Source organism: Pseudopodoces humilis, chromosome 3 (assembly GCF_049639895.1).
Source record: "Pseudopodoces humilis isolate 2021_Gansu_Grassland_sample_001 chromosome 3, ASM4963989v1, whole genome shotgun sequence".
Classification (NCBI taxonomy): domain Eukaryota; kingdom Metazoa; phylum Chordata; class Aves; order Passeriformes; family Paridae; genus Pseudopodoces; species Pseudopodoces humilis.
Window position 1 is genome coordinate 108,320,283 of NC_142202.1, and position 25,104 is coordinate 108,345,386.

The window sequence follows — 25,104 nt, forward strand, 5'->3', positions numbered from 1 at the left end:
CTTCTATTTGAACCACATGAGAAGGTAAATCGTATTAAATCTCTGGGTGTTGTCTTTTTTTATAAAACCTGTGTGATGGTGACTATTGTGCTGAGTGGATCTGCAAGAGGTGCAATTATTTTACAAAATTCATGAAAACGTGAAGTTTAGAGAAAAATTAAAAAGAAGGTCATGTATCTCCCCTGTGTCCTGGGTTAAAATGAGACCTTGTTATTTACCTCTAGGAATCCTCTGCATTTTAGGATTAACTTTAAACAATATTTTCCAGCCTGAATGCTGTGGAGAACAAGCATTTCATAGCAAATCTGGACTTCTGTAGCTCTCTGGATCTTTATAAGTTGAGGATACTTATTGTTTCCCAGGAGACAGATTGTATGAGGAAGGAGGAATGTGTCTGCACATGTGCTTTGCCCACTGAAGGCAGACAGATACTTGAGAATTTGCTCTCTAAAAAGTTTACAGCAATGTTTTATTCATTGAGAAATTAAATGAATGAGGGTAACAGCCACATCTCTTGAGAAGAACATTTAATACTTTTTGCCCATTTGCAATTTGTTTGCTGGCTTTCTAGATACTGGCTTGGGATGTTTTGGAGCTTTAAATAGCTACCAAAGCCTGAGAAGCAGCCCAGTTCTCATTTACATGAGTTGTCCTCTATATGGTGTTTTACACGTACAGTTAAGAGGGTGTTTGCTGTCAGCTACATGAAGTCACACAAAAGATGTGTTTGAAAATAGAGGCTGACCCACAACATTTGAATATGAAGGCAAGTTGGGGAGCAGGGCAAAAGATACATGCAAAACTATGCCAGATGTTTTTACCCTCATCATAAATTTTGTTTAATGACCTTTTCACCTTTCTATTACCTGTTTCATCAACCTGTCACCAATGTGACACAAACACTTTGTCCAGATTAAGATTTTTTCCGTATGTTATGAGAATATGCTGAACATACAAAGCTACCAGAAACCTTTGCTTAGTTAGTGCTTCAATTATTAAGTCATGTCACTGTCTCAAAACTTGTGTCACAGCTTATAATGTTTCCCTCATGATGCACTTTAATACAATACTGATCTTGGGATCAGCCAGATCTATGGAAGTTTTGAGTTTGTTACAAGTGGATGGTGTCTTCAAAACGGGAAAACAGCCTCTTTTGTAGAATTCTGGATATAGTGACAGATGTGCCCAGGAAACTGAAAAAAATTCCCCACATTTTTTTCCCCCAATTCTGTTAGCCATTTATTGATTGGATTAAAAAAAATCCTGTAACACTCTTTTACATTAAATTATTTTGGCGTGGGGTGGGAAGATACTCTGAATCACTGTGATGTCCTTCTTTTTGGTTATTCCTGCACAGGAGTATAAGAGTACATATACTGTGTTAGCTCAGATGTCTACATAAAAGAGGGGGGTTTTTCTGTTTGTCTTTTTGGGTGTTTTTTTTGTTTGTTTGTTTTTTGTTTTGTTTATTTTATTCTGGTTTTATTTACTTCTGTTTTGGTTTTGGTTTTGTTTTGCTTGTGTTGGTTTGGAGGGTTTGGGGTTTGTTTTTGTTTTTGTTTTTTTCCCTCCATTGCTATCCTAAAATATTTTAAAATTAATTTTCCTTCTTTAATTGCATCTCAGAATTCAGTTGACATTTTCTTCAGACTCCATTTTTGAGTGGTAATTGTCAGTTCAGAGTCCATCACAGAATGCATAATGTCATGATAATTTCTTTCTACCTTACACTTATCAGCTCTGAATTTCATGATCGAGTCACTCAGTTGCCTGTGACGCCAGTGCAGATCTTCACAGGCAGACTTTGCTTTTGTTAGTCTCAAACATGTAAAATTTTCCACCATGTTGCATCACTGATCACTGCCTTTTCTGCATCACTTGAGAACAGAGAGTAAGGTACAGGCTTACACCTCATTCCTGCAGAGCTCTAGTGATGACATCTCTGTATTGGAAAAGAAAATAATTTATTCCTACTTTTGCCTCCTATATTTTAACCAGGTCAGTATCCCACTCCAGATGGATCTCTCTTGGAACCACATTTGGTGAGAAAAGTCATAAATGGTGACTTCTGGGCATCCACCTTGGTGATATCAAGTGCATGCTTGGCTACAAATTCCTTGCCATCCTCTTCCAGTTCACGAGGTGAGACCACAGATCATGTTCATGTTGTTTTCTGTCATGGACTTCTCTGAGCAGGAAAGTGCCAGCAAAGCCCCAGCCTGCCTGGGAGCACCATAAATTATTCTGATCATATCAATGATATTGATGGTTGTAATAGGTAGCCACTGATCTCAGAAGGTGCTGCTTTTCTGTTTTCCTTTAGTGACTCACTGCCTTGCAAGACTTGAGTTTGGATGAACAGCCTTTTCAATTCAAAAAGATTGTCATTTTGCAAGAGTTCATGATTTTAATCAGGCTGATGTTATCCACTCAGGCACTGTTCTGTACTATGCTTAGAGTCTTTCCTCAGTGCTTAAAAAGATTTTCACAATCCTTTTGGGTTCTGCCTTCTTCTGTAGCTCTCTACTAGTTGTTAGTTCTGGAGCTAAGAAAACACTTTGTTAGGAATAACTAGAGAGTGCATATTCATACTAAAATGCATATCTTTTATGTATTCTTCACCTCGCTTTCTCTCTTCACTTTGGTTGCATAAATGTGTCAGCACTTGTTTTAAGGGTCCATGAATATTTTACCTCTCCCTTTATGTTTCATCATCCATTCTGCTGTGTGACTAAATTAGCTCAGGTATTAATGAGGTAGAACATATTATTGGGGTGTGGGTGTGTGGGAGTGTGGGGGGTGTGTGATCTCAGGCACCACATTATATTCTTGTGTGTCACGGTCCCTAGATTCTAGTTTACCTATTTGTAAACTTCAGTGCAAGTAATGGAGAAGTGTGCTAAAACCTCAAGATTACACAGATTATTTCCAGGAGATGCCACTCTTCATTGTGTCCATTGCTAGCCAAGGGTTAACAAACACACAGACATCTGTAGCTGAGCCCATGGTGATGCTGCAGCCCTCTCCAGAGTGGGATACAGTTGGTAGCAGAGCTCTCCCTGCTGCAACATGACAGGCCCTCACTTGCAGCAACATTCCTAACTGTTCCCTCATCTCCTGGCTGTGGATATTTGAAGATATTTGAAGATATTTGAGAGGGGTATTTGAAGATCCAAAGTCAACTTTTCTCATGGCAGGCTTTCAGTACCTCCTTGGTTCTTGTTAGGAATCTGCTTACGACTCTGCTTTCTCCAAGCAATTTCTTTTAGTAGTTTGAGTAGGTGCAGCTGACATGAGAAAAAAGAGAAATGGGGGAAACAGCCTAATGGCAATGCACAGGAATAATTACAGGCCTTGCTCTAAGGCCTGTCTTGAGTGGACTGAACAGGCAGAGTTGCTGAGGGAGGCATAACACACTGTTTTTGTGGAGTGGGCTGGTATTTCCTATGGTGTGAATCAGATGAAAATTCCCTGGTCCCATTGCTTGTCTTTTCAGGCTGCACAGCAAAGTCACCAGGAAAAATGCTGCCCCCAACCACCACAGTTCTCCACTGCCTGTTCCTGCTGGTCTCAGCCTGCTGCCAGAAACCACAGGGCTCAAACTTCTATCCATTCTCCTATGTAGTGAGTATTCTTCCCCAGCCCCACTGGTTTTCATTGGGTCTCTGTTTGTAGCACCTTGATGTTCTCCTTTACACCCACAAAACCTTGGAAGAAGTCAGAATAAGACCAGGGGGGAATCTGAACCCAGAGTGTGTTAAAGAGATGGAGAAATCCAAAACTAGGCTCTTCATGTTTCCCAGTCTTAAAGCCTCTCCAAAAGATACTGAACAAAACACGTTTCTCACTGTGTTGGTCTGCAAGGGATTTCAATTGCTGTCCCTGGAGAAAAGTCTACATAACATTTATGTGGGCACAGCCTGGGGATGGAATTCACCCATCCTGTGAGAGAAGAACCAAATATATCTAGAAGTGACGTGTTTGCAGGTAGGTGACAGAACTGTCTCAACAGCAGGACAAGTGCACATGACCAAAACTCCACTCCTAAGTGATTTGTGTTTAGATGTTGCCCATGAACTGAGATTTTACTTCAGTTTCCCACTTTTTCAGTAATCCTCACAGATCCTTTCTCTTTCACCAACTGTGTGAATTATGGAAAACCATTTTCTGCTTCATCCTGCACAAGCATTTGTTAACAGAGAGTTTCTGCACAAATTTTCCCTAACAAAAAAGACAAAAGAGGAACAGAGAAAGTAAAGGGTCTAACCAAATAGAAGTAAATATAAACTGATAAAGAAAACTAGTCTACAAATCTACCCACTCTTGGTCATCACAATTATAATTAGACCAGACAATACTTCTTTTATCTTCTCCATTGTGAGCAAATGGAGAGCCTCCTTCTCTGGGAAAGTTGAAAAAAAAGGAAAGGAAATGTGAAGAGGAAGGTAGGAACTCCTTAAGCTCTTTCTGCCACTACCCCCTGCTTTGGCAAACCAAGATATGTCTGGTTGCAGCAGCCTCATCTGCACTTCAGTAGATGTCTTAACAGTGGCCAGATATCTCATTTGGTCTATTTTTTCAAGCTGTCTTCATCTCAGCACTTAGGAGTTTTCATGAAAAAAGCAACACCTTTTTTTTTAGCACCACTGATCATGGGACAGCCTGCAGATGAGTCATTACTTAATGGTGTGAAATATGTGAAGTGTTTAGCAACCTAGCAGTACCCTGTGGTTGTTTGGGAGAATAACTGGAAGAGGAAACCACTGAGTCCAAACCTGGAGGAAGATGTGGGTCACAGTGCACTTTTGATAACTCCTGCAGCCAACCTCTAACATGAAGGTGCCATCCCAGCAGTGCAAGTAGTGTCAGCACACCTTGGGATCCTTAACCCAGCACAGCTGTGATACGAAACCCAGCTCTAATCACACACCAGATGGTTCCTTTATGTAAAAAGATTACTTAAGAGTTGCCAAGCTATTCACCCTTTCTGTAAATAAAGGTTTCAGTAGGAACCAAGAAACTGGCAAAGCTGCAAATTTCCTGCCTGCATCTTTGTTTGTTCTTTAGCCTTTCTTGCTAACGGTGGTGCCAATGTATTTTTAGGGCACAATTAAAAAAAGATAAGATGGTCTGAATCTCACTTGGCTGCAGCCTGTGTAAACCCAACCATAGTGAAATGGTGCTACCCCTGCCCTGGTCGTCTGTGTGTTACTGATGGCCCCAAAATAGCTGACCTGGCAACTGGAACCAAGGCTTTTCAATCCCCTTTCTTCTCCTGCTCAGGCTGGCTTTGCTGCTGCAGACGTGGGAGCTCAGAGCAAAGAGGAAAGCAAAAGATGATCAGAGTCCAGTTTCTGGATTCAAAGGCCAAGCGGCCAGGTTTCCCAAGCAGTTCACAAGGCTGGCCCAGGACTAAGTGCACTGTGTCAGCCCCATAGGTTCAGACACAAAAATCCTCCTGAGCTGGGACAGTTGGCTTGCAGAGATATGCAAAGAGGCATCTGCAAACTCAGTTCATCCCTCAGCTGGTGCTTAACCCTCCCCTGCTTGGATGACAGAAATTTTCTGTTTAAAGAGGAAGATGGGGTGGGAGGTTAGAGAAGTGAGGCCAAGATTAGTGGGAAAAATTACCTATGTCAGTATTTTCTTCACTGATTTCCTTTTGCCAACAACAGCAGCTAAAATTTCACTTTGTTATTCTCACAGAGCTTTACCCTGTTTTTTTTTTTTCTCCCCACAGATTGACAGCACGCTAGGGCAGGAAAGCTTCTACCCGGAGATGCAAAGGCAGAAGCGAAACAGTACGTACACAAATGTATGGTAACAACAGGTTTCTAGTAGGCCAAGGGGGAAATCACTGCTAGGGACAGCATTTCTTGATGTACTGAACAGGGAACATCAAGGACAAGGTGTGGTTGTGGTTTAACCCCAGCCAAGCACCACAGTGCCACTTGCTCTCTCTCTCCCTCAGTGCGATGGGGAACAGAATCAGAAGGATAAAATGAGAAAACTCACGGGATGAGATAAAGACAAGATAATCCTATGTGGCTCAGTCTGTGGTTGGCAGCCATCAATTTATTGACTCTAAGGAGAGAAGGGATGAGACAGTTATTCTATGAATATATGTCATTTTTATCAGTTTCCTATGCTCTGACACCAGAGAAATCTGACTTCTGTCAGACAAGCAGCAGATAGAACAGGAGCAGAATATCTGCTGAGTGGGAGTAAGAGGATTCCCTAAGCAGAGTGCCACACTAAGCTACCATCAAATAGCAACAAAGACCCCAAATACTAAGCTGGAGGCCATCAATTTGCAATTTACCCTCAAACACAGCTTTGCAGTCTCATTCTATTTCTCTTTTAGTGCTTATTCTTGACCTCCCCCTTCCGGAGTACACTGTTGACATTGAAGTAAGCCTGCAGGATTCATCTTACCTGGAGCCAATCAAAGACTATTTCAAAAACATCAATCTTCCAATTAATATTTCAAATGTACAAACAACAGTTTCAAACATCAGCATTACAACAGGTGGGTTGGTTATTGATTTGTTTATTCTGGATAGTATGGGGTTTTGTCAGTATTTGATGTCTCCCATTTTTATCACCTGTCATGCTTTGGAATCAGCAAAACTCCTGCTGAAATACCCAGCAAGGCTGAAGCTGTAGCACACAACAGCATATTTGTTATCTGTCTCTCACCACTCCTCTTTATATAATGTTGGCATTAGGGATAGCTCTGAATGCTTTTCTCTTCCTAAGGAAAGGACAAAGCCGGAGGAAGCCTGAGCCAAAGGATTTTGCTCCAGTTTAGCTAACAGCAGTCTGAATTACTTTCAAGTTTCAGGAAGCTGTGACAGCAGTTATCAGACTGTTTACTTCCCTCCTCCTGTATCCAGAACGTAGATGGCTGTAAGAGGCTGTACTCTGACCCTGACAGAGACAGTCTGCATGAGACAGAGCTCACTTAACCTCTTCTTAACAGGGCAAGATATCATCAGACAGGTTTTATTACACGAGTTGTGGTTGAGCAACATCACATTTGAGTAATATAGCGCAGCATATACAAACACACCAAGCATTTACAACAGCAGAGGAGATTTGATACCTTTTTATCACTGAACCATAAAGCAGTGAAAGGAAGTGTTCAAAAGTTCCCAAAATTACATGCAAATGCATCTTATAAAGGCCTTCAGGCTCACATGTAATGTGTGAAAACCAATTTGTTAACATCTGACTTTGCCAATGACACATTAAGAGCAGAAAAGATTCCAGTGATGTGCTCTGTTCTGTTTTGTTTTTTATAATTTTTCTTGGGGGGGGGCGGGTTGGGGCTGGATTTTGGGGAGCTTTTTGGGTTTTTTTTAGGGTTGTTTTGGTTTGGTTTTGTGTTTAATTTTGGGGGGAGTTGTTTTTGGTTTTGTTTTTGGTTTTGTTTTGCTGGGTCTTTTTGGTTGGTTTCTTTTTTTGGTGCTTTGAAGCACTTAAGGATAATGTTACATTTTCTCACACAGAATCTGCCAGGGGACAGAACAATACAACACTTTATTAGCCATTGGGACTCTGAATGATCTTGCTCTTACAATCCTTAAAAGCCTATACACTTGCTTTTAGGTCAGGTGAAAAATATCCAGTCTGAAAAGTATTATGGGACCCTGGCTAGTATGCCAGGTAAAAGTAATTAATCTGACCTTTCCCAGTGCCAGTCTGGTTCCCATTTCTGGTTAGTCATTTACAATTAGTAGAGTAAAATTTGCAAGGTGTCAGCTCATCACTGTGGCATCATTCAAGTGAACTCACAAGAAGGGCAACATTTTTGAGATCCCTGTCATGAAGAAAGGTGAATATTTATCTTGCAATAGCTATGCTCCATTTCCCATTCTCATGGTATTTCTCTGTCTGTCTGACTCCAGTCTGCCTGCCCAGTGGTGAGAACAGCAGCTGCTGCTTCTGTGAGAATGGATATGCCTGGCCAAGCACAGTGTGCAGTGATGCGATGCCCTGCCCTTCTCTGAGCCTGGAGCTGGCCCTGCCCTGTGGCTACATGCAGAAAATGCCTTTCCACGGACCCTACTGTGAGCCCCAGACTGAGGGTAAGGAGACACGGGGCAGAACTTCATCGCTGTGCAGATCATATACTGTATCATATACATATATTCACTGCTTGGAGGTCAGAATAGTGAAAAAAATGTGTGATAAAAAGCACATCAGGACTGAGCTGGCTACCACACAGCCTGTGAAAGTGGAAAGTTTGCAGAGATGGTCTAAAACTCTTCTCCTTGTGATATGGCCACCTTGACCCAAACACTTGCAGATATTTAGTTGCATTTGGAGGCCCAACTCCTGGAGTCACTCCCATGCCTCTTTGGGACTTTCAGCTTTTGCTGAGCAAAGAAAGTTTCATCTCATCAGATTTTCAACAGATTTTCACCTTTTAAGCATTGGTTTCAATTATTTTGCATTTGTTTTTATGTCTCTCCTTACAGAGTCATGCGGTATGGGAGAGCCCATTGTAATGAATATGTCAGTCAGACTTGACTCAGCCTTCCAGGATGATCTCAAGGATTCTTCTTCTGTGTTATACCAAAAATACAAAGTGGACCTTGAAAAAGCGGTAATGACTTTAGTTTTTCATCTCTGAAGGTCAAGAGCCCCTTAAGAAATATATAATATATAAAAAATATGGTGTTTACCCCAAGTGCCTGGGTGGCCTGTCAGTGTCTCTGTGGGGAGCTGGGAAGTGTGCAGCAGTGGGAGCTACAAAGTGGACCAAAGCTGACTCCATTGATGCCAATGAAAATATTTCCATTCATTTTAATACACTGGGAAGTATTTAGGGATCTTTTGTATACAAAGCATGAAAAAAAAGATCATATTATTATATGCTTAAATCCATGTGGGTACACATGGAATGAAACCATGAACAGAAATGTATTCCATGACACCAGGAGAGCACCAGGCCTGTTGTATCAGATATGCTACATGTCCTTACTCACCTCAGGAATGGAGAGTTTCCTATTTTAAGCACACTGCAGTAATACACAGGACTTACACCATGTCACCTGTCTTTGTTTACAGTTTAATGCCAGCTACAGATGTTTACCAGGTTTTGTATTGGCAACAGTAACGGGTTTCAGGTAAGTAAATAATTTAATTTTTTCCTGTAAGACACAAAACTTTCTGTCCAGTGTCAAGGAGACACAAGTGAGCAAAGGTTACATTCACTCTGCCTAAAATCCACTCCCAGTATGCCCACACTGAATAACAGAATAATCACTGCAAAGCAAAGCCCAGCTATGAACATGGAAATGGAATTGTGGGTAGAATTCATCATTATGCAAAAGTCCAAGAAACATAATCATTCTCCATCTGGATCAAAGCCCTTTATGGAAAAGGCTGAGCTCTACCCAAAGGGGAAAAGGATGCAAATAAATCTAGTATCATTTCCTAGGCCATGAGGAAGATGAATAGTACATTGACTCTGGATACAGCCTTGGATAAAAGAGACATTGCTGCTGCCCACACATATTTAAATGCAGCTGCATTTTAGGTTTCTAAGGAAAGTTTACTAGAAATAAACATCAGACAAGGAAGATGTCACATAAAGGGGTTCTTTCTTAGGGAAGAGCTGTAGCACAACTTCCTTGTATAAAAGAGCAAGTCTTGAGTCTCAAGAGAAGTCTCCACAGGGGAGTCCTGTGAGGTCTTCCCATCCATGCAAGATGGGTCACCACAACATAGAAAACCACTGATATACAAGGGTATTTAATCCTGGTGCTCCTCTCATTCTTGTACCTGTTTAGCCCTGGAAGTGTTTTTGTGAACTATGAAGTAAGAACAGGAGCAGCAAGCTTCACTCAGGTTGGAGATTCCAACAGAGCTGTACCACAGTTTCTGGATTCATCGTACCAACTAAACCCTTTTACCTTCACAAGAATAATCACTAGTAAGTTTAAAGCTCTCAGTACTTTCCTTCAAACTTTACTTTAGTATTTTTTGCCTGAATCATGTAGCTGCCCTATACTGTTGATGATCTGGTACTGGACTCGCAAGAAACATTTATTTCTTAGCTGTTCCATTTTATCCTGTGTCGCCAAAACTTAGGACCTTCATGCGAGGACCATGCATGCAGTACCTCCTTTGAAAAACCAGACTTCCAGCTACTCCACTGATCAGTTATGGGTTGGACTTGATTATTTCAGGGGTCTTTTCCAGCCTAAATGATTTTAAATGATCTCTGATGTGGATCTGTCCCGGGGAGAGAGATTGAGCACCCTTAATTCACCTCCAGGACTGAGATAGGTCTAAGAATGTCAGGCTGCCAATGCTTCCCACTCTTTAAAGCAAAACATAAAACTCTTGCAGTTGATATGACAACACATTCCCTTTGGCTTCCTGGCACATTTTCCACGCTGCTGCTGGACGGTGTGTTTCAATTCAGCTGCTGATCCAGGGCCCTGGAGGTGTTCTGCTCTCGGTGCACTCAGTGCTGGACTGTCTGTCTTAGAGGATTACTTCAACCTTGTTGCTTCTTCTCCCAGTTTATCTAAAGAAAATAGTGGTGGTGGTAATAACATTTCCAACTCTTTGCATAAAACCTTCTGGAATTTTTAGCTGAGAAAGATACTAAAAGAATATGTTGAGGGGAAAATCCCATGGCCTGTATCAGAGGTGGTGCCCTGCAGCTGACCTGAGGCACCTGGGACCCCCTGTAAGATGAAAGACACCATAAAGATGTGAGCTGAAGTGACAGTAATGCAGAATGTTGCTCTCTGTCTTCCCAGATCAGACAAACTTCACCATGAAACCCTTGAACATTTTTGAAGGGGACACAGTAAGACTGACCTGTGAGATAAATTCAACATTTGCCAATGCAACCTGGTATCACTTTGGCCACGCCATCTCAACCGGCTCCCGGTATTCAATAGAGACAGTTTTAGCAACCAGAAGATCAATTCTTAAAATTACCAACGTTACATCAAAGGATTCTGGTATGATTTTCCATTGTTAAAACAGCAGATGTAAATCTTTATTGTGGTTAGTTATATAAAAAGCAAAGATGAATGCAGTGGCTGCATTTTCTAGAGGAAATGTGAAAATTATATTGCCCCTCATAATTTTCCTGTTGTTTTCTTTAATTATTTACATATTGACTGGCACAGCCAGTAAGATGTGAACTGACTTAAGTGATTATATGTGACTGGGTGTTCTAAGTGCCAGGCTTCATTTTCATACCTGGGGACTGCATGACTGTGAGGCCTTCCCACTCTTTTGGTGTGGTAACTGGAGGCTGTGGCTGAATTTGTCTGTAATGCCCTTGCTCCCTACACACACATGACCTAATCAGAGCTCAGATTTACAATTTTGCATGTTTAGGGATTTTTGAAAATCAAAAGCAGGTAAACTGGTGGCATTTTTCTGAGAGGAGTTATCAGGGGAATTATTATGTATTATCAGAGCTTGGGCTCAAGCTCCCACTCAGTTCTTGTCTTTGGACTGTGAATTTTACATTCAATTTCAAAAAGGGTAGCCTGTGACCAGATATTTGGGCACACATGTGCAAGGTAAGAATAGTGTATTCCAAATTCTTCAGACTGAAGATGCCCTGAACATCGGTGTCTCCACTCCTATGTAAGTGGTCTGCTCACTTTGCTATCCCAGTGGGGAAGGAAAACCCACATACTTAAAATATGTGGGAAATTTGGAGCTCTGATTGGCAATCTCAAAACCAAGCCTGGTTGCATCCAGGGGACTCGTGCCTGAGAGAGTGGCTGATAAAGAGAAAGGGATCTGTGGGTCCTGGTTGATGGCAAGTTGAATGTGAGCCAGCAGTGCCCTGGCATCCAGGAGGGACATCCCTCTCCTGGGGACATCAAGCACAGCATCGCCAGCCAGGCAAGAGAGGAGATTGTCCTGCTCTACTCTGGGCTGGGGAGGCCTCACTTCAAGTCCTGGGGGCAGTTTTGAGGAACCAAAATACAAAAAAGGCATCAAACTATTGGAGAGAGTCCAAAGGAGGCCACAGGGATGATGAAGGACCTGAAGGAAAGGCTGTATGAGAAGCAGCTGAGGTCACTTGGTCTGTTCAGCCTTGAAAAGACTGAGGGGAGACCTTATTGTGGTCTTCAGCTTCCTTATGAGGGAAAGCAGAGGGGCAGGTACAGATGTGTTCTCCCTGGTGGCTAGGGACAGGACTCAAGGAGGTGGCATGAAGCTGACTCAGGGGAGGTTTTGGATAACTGGGAAAAGTTTTTCACCCAGAGTGCGGTTGAGCACTGGAACAGGCTCCCAAGGGCAGTGGTTGTAGCACCAAGCATGAGAGTTCAAGGAGTGTTTGAACAATGCTCCCAGGCACATGGTGTGACTTGGAGTGTCCTGGGCAGGGCCAAGAGTTAGGCTCAATGATCCTGATGGGTCTCTTCCTACACAGCATATTCTGTGATTCTGTGATTCTGTGATAAATACTGTGCTCTGTTTGGCAACAGTGCTGCCTTCTGAGCAGCTGAAGGGCTGAAGAGCTTAAGAGCCTCTACTCTGAGGCCAGTTCTGGTGGAGTCCACCCTGGTCACCCTTCTGTCACTCATTCTGTGTAGGAACCTTTTTACCATGATGTACTGCTGCCAGAAGGACTAGGGGCAATATATAGATCCCAAAAGCACCAACTCAGCCAGATTTGGAGTATTTCGGTCTGAGAACACTGATCTCAAATACTCATCAACAGTGAATCCTAATCTGGATATATTTTGCACCAGGGGTCTGCAGAAAGCATTCTGCAGGTGACCTGAGGGTGCATATTGATCAGCAGTAGTAGTAGCAGAGCCACTGCAGAACAGGGACATGTGAAAACTAGATGTGGAAGTAACTCTAATTCCAAAATAGAGGCAAACTCAGCAAAAACTGTTGTTTATGCTTTCCAGGTTCCTACAGCTGCATGTTCATAATGAGCAGTCAGTATCACACAGAGATACACAACACCACAGAAACAATATCTGTCTTTCCGCTAAACATCACTCCAAACTTTGAGGATGTCACTGTCACATGTAACAGTCCTGAAGTGCAAGCAAAGCATCTTCTGCTGTCCTGTTGCATTGACAGACAATTGAAATCACTCAAGGTTTCCTGGAAAGTAAATGGAACAATCAACATTACAGGTAAGATTAACAAAAGGTTGTCTTTCACTTGCTAGGTTTGTTCATTGCTCAAAGATCTCCTTCTAAGTGGCTGCCCCACGGTTCTAGGATGAACACAGGATATGCTCCAAAGGTGTGAGTGGCAGGGGGAAGGACAGACTCTGTACATGTTGCGCAGGTGCCAGTGGGGTGCCAGTGTATGCCATCTCCATACACTGATGCCATAAACAGTGCCATCCTAGATGGAAACAGCTCCTGGACCAGCAGCTTCTTCCAAAAAGCTTATTTCTGCATGGTCTAATTTTGAGAGCAAGGATGAGCACATCAGTCTGCACCGCTATCTCCAGAATCACCCTTGGCATACAAAGATCTTTCATGTACCACATACTGAGATTTGGCAGTCGTGAGGTACAAGTGCTGCACTGTGAAACAGCTGCAGTACAGATAAATACGAGCACTGTTTGCCTCTCCACCTGTAGCTGTGTTACATCACATGCCAGCTGAGTCAGAGGCATCCCATAAAGCTTTCCAATATAAAGAGTTAATAAGGCACCAAGTAAATGTGCTACAAAGAGCTACAAAGTAACATGAACAGAAAGGCTCATAAATGTCTATGAACCATCACCGTAAATGGTCTATTGGCCTCTTAATATTTTATGGGTATGAAGTAACTATTTATTGTTAACTACTGGCCGTAAATGAAACTTAACAGAAAGCAGGAAAGCAAACTGAGATAAAATCTTCAAAGCTCATGCATGCAGTCACTTCCACAGAGGACAGTTACCAGAGAGCAGCCGTGCTTGCAGGGAGAGGGGATCCTGGCCCACTGCAATGGGCTGTTTTACCCCATTCCCTGTGGCCAGGCTTTCCCCCAGGAGCTCTGCTCTGCTCTCATGTCAGCTGCAGCATGGGACAGCTTTAGTGCTCACACCTAAACCAGCACTCTTCAGGTTTTAAGTTGAATGAATGTCAAGTGCCTCCACATTTTTATTTCAAAATTAGACAACATTAAAATCTGCAGTGTTTATTCTTCTTTTACTTACCTTTACTCACCCAAATAAAACAGATAATGAGGTTAGGTTTAACCAGAATACTCCTGATTTTGGTTGACCCTGAGATTTCCAAGCAGTGTTATTGCGTTCTGATTAGTTCTGGCAGGAGGAATCCCAGCATAGAGCTATGTGCTGCCACTCTGTCAGTGTTGCCAGATTAAAAGATGTGAATGAACTTCAGCAATGATGAGTTAAAAGTGCCATCATGTCAATTACATACAAACCCAAAAGGGTTTCCATAGCTACAGTAATTGCTTGTGCTTTCCAGAGGTATTTTTGGACATTCGTAGTCCTTCAAACAATGCTTATTTCTCTCTAGGAGCACCCAGCTTTAGTGGAAACTGCACTGAATACCAGCTCAACATCAATGAGTCCCAGTGCCCACCTGAGATGTCAGGTGCAGTGACCACATACACGTGTGAGCTGGAGACTGGACACGGAGCCAGGCGCACTCGGAGCATCAGAGTCACGTACCTGCGGAAAGGTGAGGGGCAGGGACTTGTGACAAAACAACAGCTCTTTAATGCATAGATAGCCTCCGTGGCATACAGAATTTGCAAGAAAATGATTAAAAGTCTCTTACTAATGTGACTTTTGTCCTGTGTTGTCTCAGCCCACATAACAATATCTTCAAGCACAAACTCAACAGTTTCCGAGGGATACGGGTTCAATGTAACATGCAAAAGTGATGTGAGCAATTATGACAGCATCAGTTGGAAAATCCAGTCTGGAAGTGACACAAAAACAGTAGACTGTGATATGTGCATCAAAAATAGCAAATTCCCAGCCACGTCTGTGCTCACAGTGAAGTCTGCCTCGCCAGACTGGAGAGGTGAGTGAATACGGTCTCATTGGCTACAAAGGCAATGAAATCTCTGTACCAGATCATTTACAGCATCCCAAGCCCTGCAGATCACTCTGCAGCCTGGCCACAGTAAATAAAAAGCCCCCACAGTTAAAATTATAAGTGTTGGAGGACAGCAAGGCTTGATGTTGCTAACAGCACTGTACTTGTTCAGCATTCATGACCACGCAAAAGCTGAGGAGCACTTCTCTAGACTGAGACATGGTTTTGTATCCCTTCCTTTAGGCACCTACACCTGCACATTCTCACAGAAAAACCTGGACAGTTCTGCCAATGTGACCATCGAGGTGATTTCCTTGCCCCTGAAGCAGAACATCCTGATAGACCCCATTGCAACATCGATACAGTGCAAAGTGCCACTTGCCCTCGAGTGCTGCATAAGCGCAAAGACCGTGAGAGACTACAGGGTTACATTTTGGGTTCAACAAAATGAATTTCAAGTTGGTAAGACACAATAAACTTGCAGAATCATAAGTTTCACTCTGTGTCACAACCCAGTCTCTGGGATTTTTGTTTTCAGTTCTGTGTTAACAAGTCATACTTACTGCCTTCATGACTACCCAGGAGCACTTCTGAGGGTGAAAAAAAAGAGAAACGGACTTTTTTTAGGATGGTGAGCATGCCTGGGGAATGTGGCTGGGATTAATACTGAACTGAAGTCACTGCTGTAGTGATAAATACATAATAGGTAAACTCTATTTTTGGTTTGACTTGCCAGACGGGGAGAAGCGAGCATTCTGACCCTCCTTCAGACTGGAAATTGCTGAACTCCTTTTATTTGCTTTTATCTTCCATTCTGCCACTTTTTGAAATGAGTACTGAAAAAACGTTACTTAAGAAAATGAAAAAATGAAATTCATTTAAAAATTAATTTTACTAGTTCATGAAAAATGTTGAGTAATCCATTAAGAATGCAGTTCAAACAACTACTCCATTTTCTCTGAGGATACAGGGAGCACATCTTTAACAATACAAAAGCCTACGTTTCTATGTCTTCAAATTAAGGGCAATTCTCCAACTTCCCTGACATGTTTTTATATTCTTTAAGTTTTCAAGTGAGTTGTTTATATATACTAGAATTTTTCGAGTGATTTACAAAACACTTAATTTGAAAAAAAAAGCAAACACGATCTACCAAAAATAACTCAGGAGTGCAAAAACAACAGGCTGAGGAGTAAAGCAGCTGGAGACTGAGGAGGCCTTCAGTAGCTAAGAAAAAGGCAAGGTTGTTCTTGGAAGAGACTGCAGCTGGAGGCTCACCCTCAGGCACAGACATTCTGAAAAGCAGTGGGAGTGTGGCACAGATCCTGAGTTCAAAAGAGCCATATAAGAACAGCAAAACAGTATCCCAGCCCAAATGGAACACCTGTGATAAGGGCAAAGAGTATTCTCAAAAATTATTTTCAAAGCAAATTTCAGTTACTGCACAGCTAAGAGGGTTTGGGGAGAATTTGCTCCCACACCAGTAAATGAGAAGGTTTTGATCATGCAGCAGCTACCAGATTTATTATGGAGGGAGTAAGACACAGAGATCAGCTTTTTCTCCCAGAGAGGGAGCTTTTTCACACAGGAAAGTTTATTTTTCAATTACCCACGGAAAAGAAAGTTTTGCCGATGCTTTCTGCTGGTTTTAGTTGACTGACCCCAAATCTCTGTTAACCTGTCTTCTTCCATCCATACAGAGAAAAAGAAAAAAGGCAATTTGCTTTGCTACATGTACAATCACATGGAAAATGAATGTAATGAAGATAAAGAGTTTGTGGCATATTGCAAATTTATCAACCGCATTGGGAAGGAAGTTGACAGTGAGCATGTAAGACTGCACTTGATACCTGGTAAGGAAAGTTACTGTTTATAGTTGTTATATAGGACATCCCACTACCTTTGTTAAATCAGGTGCCACAAATTCATCACCAGTGACATCTAACAGGAACACCTTTTTGGTATCCAAGAACTTTTGTCTCCTTTTCTGATGGGAAATTTTTACACTAAGAGAAAAATACCGGTTTTGATGTAATTTTTAAAAATAAATAGACAAAATGTGTTGTCTTTTCTGTATTTGAGAGTGGTCTCAGTATGTTCCAAAGCAGTGACAGTTTAGTCACTAGTGCAGGCTGCACCACCAAGCTTCATCCCATGTTGAAATGTGGTCATGCAGCTCCCAGCTTACACCAACAATTTAGCAAGGATCAAAGACTGTGGTGCCTCATCTGGCTCAGGAGAGCAGCCTGTGGGAGAGCATTTCCACTTTGAACACAAGAAGGGCAACCTCTGTGAGGTGCTGCAGAGACCAGGGCAGCTTCCAGTCAGCTCTGCAGGGAATGTTTGTTAATTGGAGTTCAGCATTGCTAAATCCAGCTTTGATGTTTAGTTCTGACACGAGTTTGGATATTTCAGCTCTTTTATTCTGAATTGGAAAGGAAGAAATGTTGGACGTCCCCCTGATGCAGAAATTTTCTTTTTTCCACAGCAGTGGAACCTACAGTTGAATCACTGTATCTGCCAGATTTCACTCTCTTAGGCAACAAATATGCAGACACTTTAATTACTTTAATAACTTTAATCAGCAGATACTTACTGATATGACTAAGCCAATCAAAGACAATTAGCAACACTCACTATTCATCAAAAAGCTGCTGAGGCCTCATTATCAAGGTCTTAATGAACTTCCTGTTAGTGCTTCAGCAGTATTGAGTACCTTAACAGAATAAACTTTGTATGAATTGTTGTTCACTTAATGGTCAATATAATCCCACTCCAGCTCTGTCTAACCCTGTAATCTAACAGATACATCTAAGTCTTTGGGTGTTGGTTTGTTGATTTGATTCAGTACTCAAAAATCAGAGCTTTATTAGATTTCCTTTTTAATTTCCCGATTCATAAAAATTGATAACGTGAGACATATATGTCCTGAAAGATCATAATTAATGAAGACAGTAAGCTGAAATCCTAATTTAAAGATCTTTGAACAGATCACAAGTTTTGTGGGGGTCATTCATTCATTTCCCTGCTGCCTATTTTCTATCTCTGTCTCCTCTCTGTACAGCTAAGAAAATTTCCTGCTCAGACAGACTGGGTATTGGAACAGAAAGGTCCATATTAATAAAGCCATGCTGTGATGTGCAAAATCCAAAAGGTTTTACTCGAGGCAATACAACTTACCACTGCATCAACAGCTCGTGGAAGGTTGCAAGGAATGACTGCCTGTCTGGACCAATAAATGACCTGCTGAGTAATGCTGAGGTAGCACTCATGGGTTTGGAGAGGCTGGGGTGGGGAGGTGGCTGGGGAGGAAGAGCAAAAGTGTTGGTTGCATGATTTTTACTTATCATAATCTAAAATACACGAAGCATTTAAAAGATGTGAAGAATGTTCGGCTCTATTTACACCAGCCAGAGAAAGAGCTGAGGCCCCTCCCAGAGCCCAAAGGGCCTGAGGCACTGCATGGATAATGTCCACACACATGAATGCTCTGTCTCCCAGGCAAAGTGACCTTGTCCATGGCATCCATAAAGGAGCAGTTGCTGGCCTGGAGCATTCCCTGAGCTGTGCTCAGGCATGAGCCCAGAGCATGTTAGAGAGCACACCAAGAGTGAGGCTGTAGGAACAGCTCTGGGCCACTGCCCAACCTCATCCCAAGGCCCTTCCTACACTGCCCACACCCTTGGCCACTGTGCTTGACAGATGGGTGTCACACCTTGGTTTTCAGCCTTGGTATCATCCCACAGTGCTCTTCCCACACACAAACCATCCAGAGTCCTTTCTCTCAGTGAGGTTAGAGGATTTCACACATGGGAAGTGCTGTTATCTTCTGTTCCAGTCCTTGGCCAACAGCCCCGAGGCAAAAGCACAGCTACCCTCCTACCTTGAACAGCTTGTGGAACAGACAAAAAAGGAGCTAACCACAATAAACCATTCTTCAGCAAACCTAGGCGCAATTGTTACCATCCTGGATATAATCTCCTCTATCCCAGCAGAGGCAGAGGCGCTCACTATGCAGGTAAGGTTTTATTTTAAGTCTTATTTACACCTACCAAGCTCTTTGGCCCCTTTTGTCATGGGGGATGATGTTCTCCCTGGAGAAGTTTCACCCTTGCTTAGGATCAAGACCAGGAAAATGTTAAGGGAATAAGATGAAGTGACAGCAAAGATACAGAAGAGTTTATGAATACTCAAAATGGTGAGGACAAGGAGTCTATGCATGAAGGAGAAGCTGCTATAAGCTTAGCAACTAGAAATATTCTAGGAACACATGGATATCTCCAGCATTCTAAGACAGGAAAGGACAAGGGATGATGGATAAAAAAATGGACATGAGGCAGCAACGTGCTCTTGCAGCCCAGACATCCAAACATGTTCTGGGCTGTTTGACAAGGACTGTGACCAGCAGGTCAAGGGAGGTGATTCTGTCCCTTTATTCTGCTCTGGTGAGATCCCACCTGGAGCACTCCATCCACCTCTGGGGTCCCCAGGGCAAGAATGATGTGGACATACTGGAGTGGGTCCAAAGGAGGGTCACAGAAACGGTCAGAGGGCTGGAGCAGGTCTCCTATGAGGACAGGCTGAGAGAGTTGGGGTTGTCCAGCCTTGAGAAGAGAAGAACTGATCGCAGCTCTTAAATACTTAAAAGGGACTTATAAGAAGACTTTTTATCAGGGCCTGTAGTGACAGGAAAAGGAATAATGGTTTAAACTAAAAGAGGGCAGGTTCAGATTATGTATTAAGAATAAATTGTTTGCTGTGAGGGCAGTAAAGCACTGGAATAGATCTACCAGAGAAGCTGTGGATGCCCCAAACCCTGGAAGTGTCCCAGATCAAGCTGGATGTCCCTGCCCCGTGGAAGTGAGGTTGTACTGGATGACCTTTAAATGTCAAAACCATTCTGTAATTCTATGATTCCATGAGTAGAAGTAGGAATAGAAAAAAAAAGTTGAAATAGGAATAGGGAAGAGTGAATTCCAGGAACCATGATCAATCAAGGAAAATAAGTTGGATGTAACAAAAAATGAATAACAAAAGAAACCTTAGAAGTGATTTGGAACTTTGATTGTGAGGTCCAGAGGAAAAGCACTGCTCTTCTGAACAGAAAAGTGCAAAAAGGCTTGATAGTTTGTAGATAGAGAGCCCTACGTGAGGCACCAAGAAATCAAAGACAGCAAGAACACTAAGAAAGAAAGGAAAGAAGGCTGGAGATGCAAAAATACCAAATAATATATTAAAAACATAGTCACACAGCTCTGCTCTTGGAAATCTTAACTTGCAAACAGAGTATGCAGAGGGTTAGCAACTGAAGACTTCACATGGACTGAGCAAAATAAGAAAATACCTCGCTTTTTCAAAAGGCACTTCTAGAACCACACATAAATTACCATCAGAAACAACAATTAATTGTGTGGGATTTCAGTAACTGCATTATTCTGTTGTTGTTCCAGAATTTCCTATCCACAGTGGACTTAATTGTTGGTGATTCCACAACTGAAGCTTGGGAAGGCATGAATGAAGAGAAGACACGGCAAAGTTCTTTGTTACTGCAGTCAGTAGAAAATTTTGCCCTGCGCCTCCAACCAGTTAATAACACCATTCCTTCTGTCTGTGCAAACACCGTGCAGCTCAAAGGGATAGTTGTCAAGGAAAATAAGACAGATTATAACAAGGACTTCCACAGTACAGGAAACCTCACAGTCCAAGTGCTCATTAGTGAAACTGAAATCCAGACTCTAACCCAAAATTCAACTATTGTCAGTGTGATGTACTCAAATCTTGGACATATTTTGCCCCAGAATACATTTGAATATGTGAATGGTTTATTGATAACAACAACTTTGAGCAGCAACAGAAGCCAGAAATTTGAGGTTAATATGACATTTGCAAAGAAAGACTTGTCTCTAAAGATGCCCAAGTGTGTCTTTTGGAACTTCACACTCAACAGTCACAGAGGGGACTGGGATACTCGTGGCTGCACACCCACAGAGTTGGGAGATTATGTCATTTGCTCCTGCAATCACTTGACATCATTCTCCATCCTGATGTCACCTGATATATCCTCCGAGCTAATCTTTGAAGTTTATATTTCCTACATTGGCCTGGCCATTTCAATCGTGAGCTTGGTGGTCTGCATCATAATTGAATCCTTGGTCTGGAAGTACGTGACAAACAACACAACCTCCTACATGCGCCACGTCTGTATTCTCAACATTGCTACATCCCTGCTGTTTGCTGATGTTTGGTTCATTGTCACTGCCTCCATCACTGATCAAAACCAGCAGATGAGCAGAGACATCTGTATCATGGCCACCTTCTTCATCCATTTTTTCTACCTATGTGTCTTTTTCTGGATGCTGAGCCTGGGCCTCATCCTTTTCTACAGACTGGTGTTCATCTTACACAACACGAGTAAGACGGCTCAGAAGGCAGTGGCATTCTGCCTTGGATACGTGTGCCCCTTCATCATTGCAGTCACCACCATGGCTGTCACACTGCCAAAGAACAGTTACACGAGAAAGGATGTCTGCTGGCTCAACTGGAAGGACAGCAAAGCTCTCCTGGCCTTCGTCATACCTGCCTTGATCATCGTGGCCACAAACTTGTTCATTGCCGCGGTTGTTATAATAAAAATTCTGAGGCCAACTATTGGGGATAGGTCAAGTGGGCAGGAGAGGAAATCTCTGTTTCAGATTGGCAAAAGTGTGGCCATCCTGACACCACTGTTAGGCCTCACCTGGGGTTTAGGCCTTGCCACCATCATCAAAAACAGTCATCGAGCTTTCCACATCCTCTTTAGTCTGCTCAATGTTTTGCAGGTGAGTTGCACATATTTTTGTTTCCTTTATCATGATTTAACATAGAGACATTATTGCAGTGATGTGCTTGGCAGGGCATAAGAACATCAGGGAAGAGCGTAAATTTCCCTTACACATCCTTATTCCAAAAAGGTTCTTTGGGAAAGCCACTCCAGGAATTCAGCGGTATTTCATATTCTCAGCTGCCTTAGCAGATGTGCCATGTAGATAAAGCTGACCTAAAGGTAACTGCCTACTTTGCCAGTAGTTCTGGGATCAACTTCACTGCTGAAGACCAGGAAAACAGCCCTGTTCAGGTGGGCAAACCTGAGCATCCCTGTTTCCATTTATAGTGCAGCTGGAGGCATCATGTTATGCTTTTGGGAATTCCAGTATAAACCACAAGAAAGTCAGCAAGACCAGCTGAGAAGTACTAATGATAAAGAGAAGAACTGACAAAAATACACGATTGAGAGTTTTCAGTCAGTATGACTTTTGTGACATATTTAGGTGGCCAGTAGAATCCCAATACAAGGTGATTTCTTAAGGACAAAATGGTTATGTTGTACTCTCTCTTTAAAGAGAATTCTTAAGATTTGCCATTGTTAAGAATGGCACCAAAACTGTGTTCTTCAAACCAAACTCTCTGGCCTTTCTCTTGGAACCTACTAGTTTGCCAGGAGAGCATAGGTAGGACATGTCTTCCATACACAAACATTCCTTCTTCCAAATACATTAAGTGCTACCAAACTATCTGTGTCAGTTTGTAGATCAGATCAACACAGAATTTAAATAGACCAGGCCTAGGGAACTGCCAAATGAGCAGTCCACTCCGTGATATGCAGTTAGAAAAATGTCTCCTATCAAAGAGTTCAAAGTTTAAATAGTACTATGGACAATGTTGGAGATATTGGAGATACTTAAGAGATATTGCAATTAAAGATTGGTGTAATCAAAATGCATATAATTATCTGTCTCCTAGGGATTATTCATTTTGGTGTTTGGGACTCTCTGGGATAAGAAGGTAAGAATTCCAACTATTTCTTACATTATGTCAAAATACTGTTGGAGTTTGAACAGAATTTCTGTATTTACTGATTGACTAATTTTTTTAACAAATAGATACAAGAAGCCCTGTTGAAGAGGAATTCATCATCCAAATGGAGTTCACAGCAATCAAAGGTTAGAACCCTGACCTAAGAATGTATTTCAGTTACTGCTGCATAGTCTAACACTGTCCAGCACACTTTAAATCCTGGATTATTTATTAGAACAAGTCAGAGAGGATACTAACAACACAAAGATGATTATATCCCCTTTTTCAAAGTTCATTATTTTCACTATAATTAGTAAAAAAATGAGAAGGCAGTTAGTGGGCTTTTGCTTCAAATTCCTCCACAAGAAAGAAACTAGAAAATGTAAATGAAACTTTTCGTTAGAAAACAGAAATTATTTTTTTGCACTATTATTTATTCACAACCTGAGCGAAATGCAAGGGAGACTTCTTGGGGAATTATTGTTTCAACTTAAACTTCTCTATTTATAACACCTAATCAAAAAATGCCAGGATGTGTAAGAAACTTAGAATGGTTTGGGTTGAAAGGGACCTTCAAGATCATCTAGTTCCAACACCCACCTCCCCCTCTTCCCGAGCTGCAAGTGGTGTTGGCATCACCCTTATATGACAATAAAGCTTGATTTTATATTGGTATCTGAACAGGGTTTATTCAGAAGAGCCTGTACAGGTATTGCTAAAGAACTAGGAGGCCGACTTAAAAGCAAGGATAATTAAGAAGATGAGAACACAGGCTCAAAGGAATTAAGGAGTCCATTAAGGTTGAACTGTCAGTTCAAAACAGCAGCATTGGATCAAATCACTCCATTTTCCACAAGAATTGTTGAAGTTGGAAAGTACCCTCAAAGACCATCTTGCACCATACTCCCATCAGAGCATGGTCAGCTAGAGCTCAGAGCTGTGTCCAGTTGGGGTCCAGCTCCAAGGACGGAGACACCACAATCTATGTGCAGCCTTTTCCTGTATTTGACCACACTCACAGTGAAAAAGTTTCATCTTAAGTGGGATTTCCTGTATTTTTATTTGTTCTCAAAGCCTCTTGTCCTTCCACTGGGCACCAAGGAGAAAAGTCTGGCTCTGTTTTTACTCTGTCCCAGTCAGACAGACCAGAGTATGTCCTGGCATAGGGTTTGTTCCTCTCCAGGGACAGGAGGACTTTGAATTTCCCTTTGCTGAACTTTGTAAGATTGCTGTCATTCCATTTCTTCAGCCTTTTGAGGTCTGAGAATGAACAAATAAAGCAATATAAAATCTTTGATTAAGCTTTTTATATGTGATTAATTTACCTTCTCTACCACCTTATGATAATACACACCACTGCCTGATTTCCCCCACCAAAGCACAACTAACTAATGAAGAAAGACTGAACAGAAAAATAAGTGGTTTTCGTACCTTTTTTTAATACATCTTTGGATGAATCCCGTTAAATTCCCAAACCATTCCAGAACCAAAAAAGGAACTTCATTTTGGCAACAAAAAGTTCCTTCGTTCCTTCCTTAGCATCTGGACTGCAGAGAGTTGTGTTCCAATGCCCTCTAGTGCGTCAAGTTAAATTTGCCTTGGATTATCTCAGACTGTTGGCTGTCAAGAAAAATCCCCATTCACATAAATCTTAGCTTTTGTGGTTACCTTAAAGGCCATATTGGCACAGAAAAGAGAACAGCATCCTGTTGTGCCTCTTAGGACAGACTCTGGTGCCTAAGCCATCTCCCCTGGCCAAGAGTTAGAGACAAGCAGTTTGTGCCCTGTAATTTCTTTGGAAGCTGATCTCCTTCATTACTATCATAAACATACATGCAAATGTATGAACATGATATCTCATAAACATCTAGCTTCACCTTCTGTGGACTGTTTGCTAATAATACTGGAAGTTTATTGGAGCCTTTTTTTATCTCGCTAAAATGGGGCTACAAAGAAAGTTCATTTGACAAAAAGCAATTTTCTCTCTTTCAGTCATCCTCCCTGATCCTGGTGACACCAATGCTTGCTATGAGCTACCCATTTTCAAGAACCTTCAACAACTTATGTGGAAAAACAGGTATGCGACAACAGATCTCCCTTACTGAAGCATAAACAAGATCTGGCCTTCATTCTTGTTCTCAGGGTCTGTCTGTCCTGATATCCATCAATCTATTTGTCTCTCCATGCATCCATACATGGTTTTTAATTTTCTAATGTAAAGGAACTGCAACAAGTCAATTATAGC

The 25,104-nt window shown here is 41.9% G+C and overlaps 1 protein-coding gene across 1 annotated transcript in view; it reads left to right on the plus strand.

The window, feature by feature from the left end:
* The window catches only part of ADGRF5 (adhesion G protein-coupled receptor F5), a 41,954-nt gene that overhangs the window by 15,205 nt on the left and 1,645 nt on the right, over positions 1-25,104 (plus strand). The window contains exons 2-21 of the mRNA XM_005521817.3: positions 1,999-2,142; positions 3,497-3,624; positions 5,741-5,801; positions 6,365-6,529; positions 7,911-8,090; positions 8,484-8,611; positions 9,076-9,134; positions 9,801-9,943; positions 10,782-10,988; positions 12,915-13,148; positions 14,499-14,663; positions 14,793-15,011; positions 15,270-15,488; positions 16,727-16,879; positions 18,091-18,287; positions 18,865-19,044; positions 20,477-21,844; positions 22,806-22,847; positions 22,946-23,005; positions 24,852-24,936. Of these exons, the coding sequence (XP_005521874.2) occupies positions 3,523-3,624; positions 5,741-5,801; positions 6,365-6,529; positions 7,911-8,090; positions 8,484-8,611; positions 9,076-9,134; positions 9,801-9,943; positions 10,782-10,988; positions 12,915-13,148; positions 14,499-14,663; positions 14,793-15,011; positions 15,270-15,488; positions 16,727-16,879; positions 18,091-18,287; positions 18,865-19,044; positions 20,477-21,844; positions 22,806-22,847; positions 22,946-23,005; positions 24,852-24,936 (3,967 nt within the window). The 5' untranslated portion in view covers positions 1,999-2,142; positions 3,497-3,522. The remainder of the gene's footprint in view (positions 1-1,998; positions 2,143-3,496; positions 3,625-5,740; positions 5,802-6,364; positions 6,530-7,910; positions 8,091-8,483; positions 8,612-9,075; positions 9,135-9,800; positions 9,944-10,781; positions 10,989-12,914; positions 13,149-14,498; positions 14,664-14,792; positions 15,012-15,269; positions 15,489-16,726; positions 16,880-18,090; positions 18,288-18,864; positions 19,045-20,476; positions 21,845-22,805; positions 22,848-22,945; positions 23,006-24,851; positions 24,937-25,104) is intronic.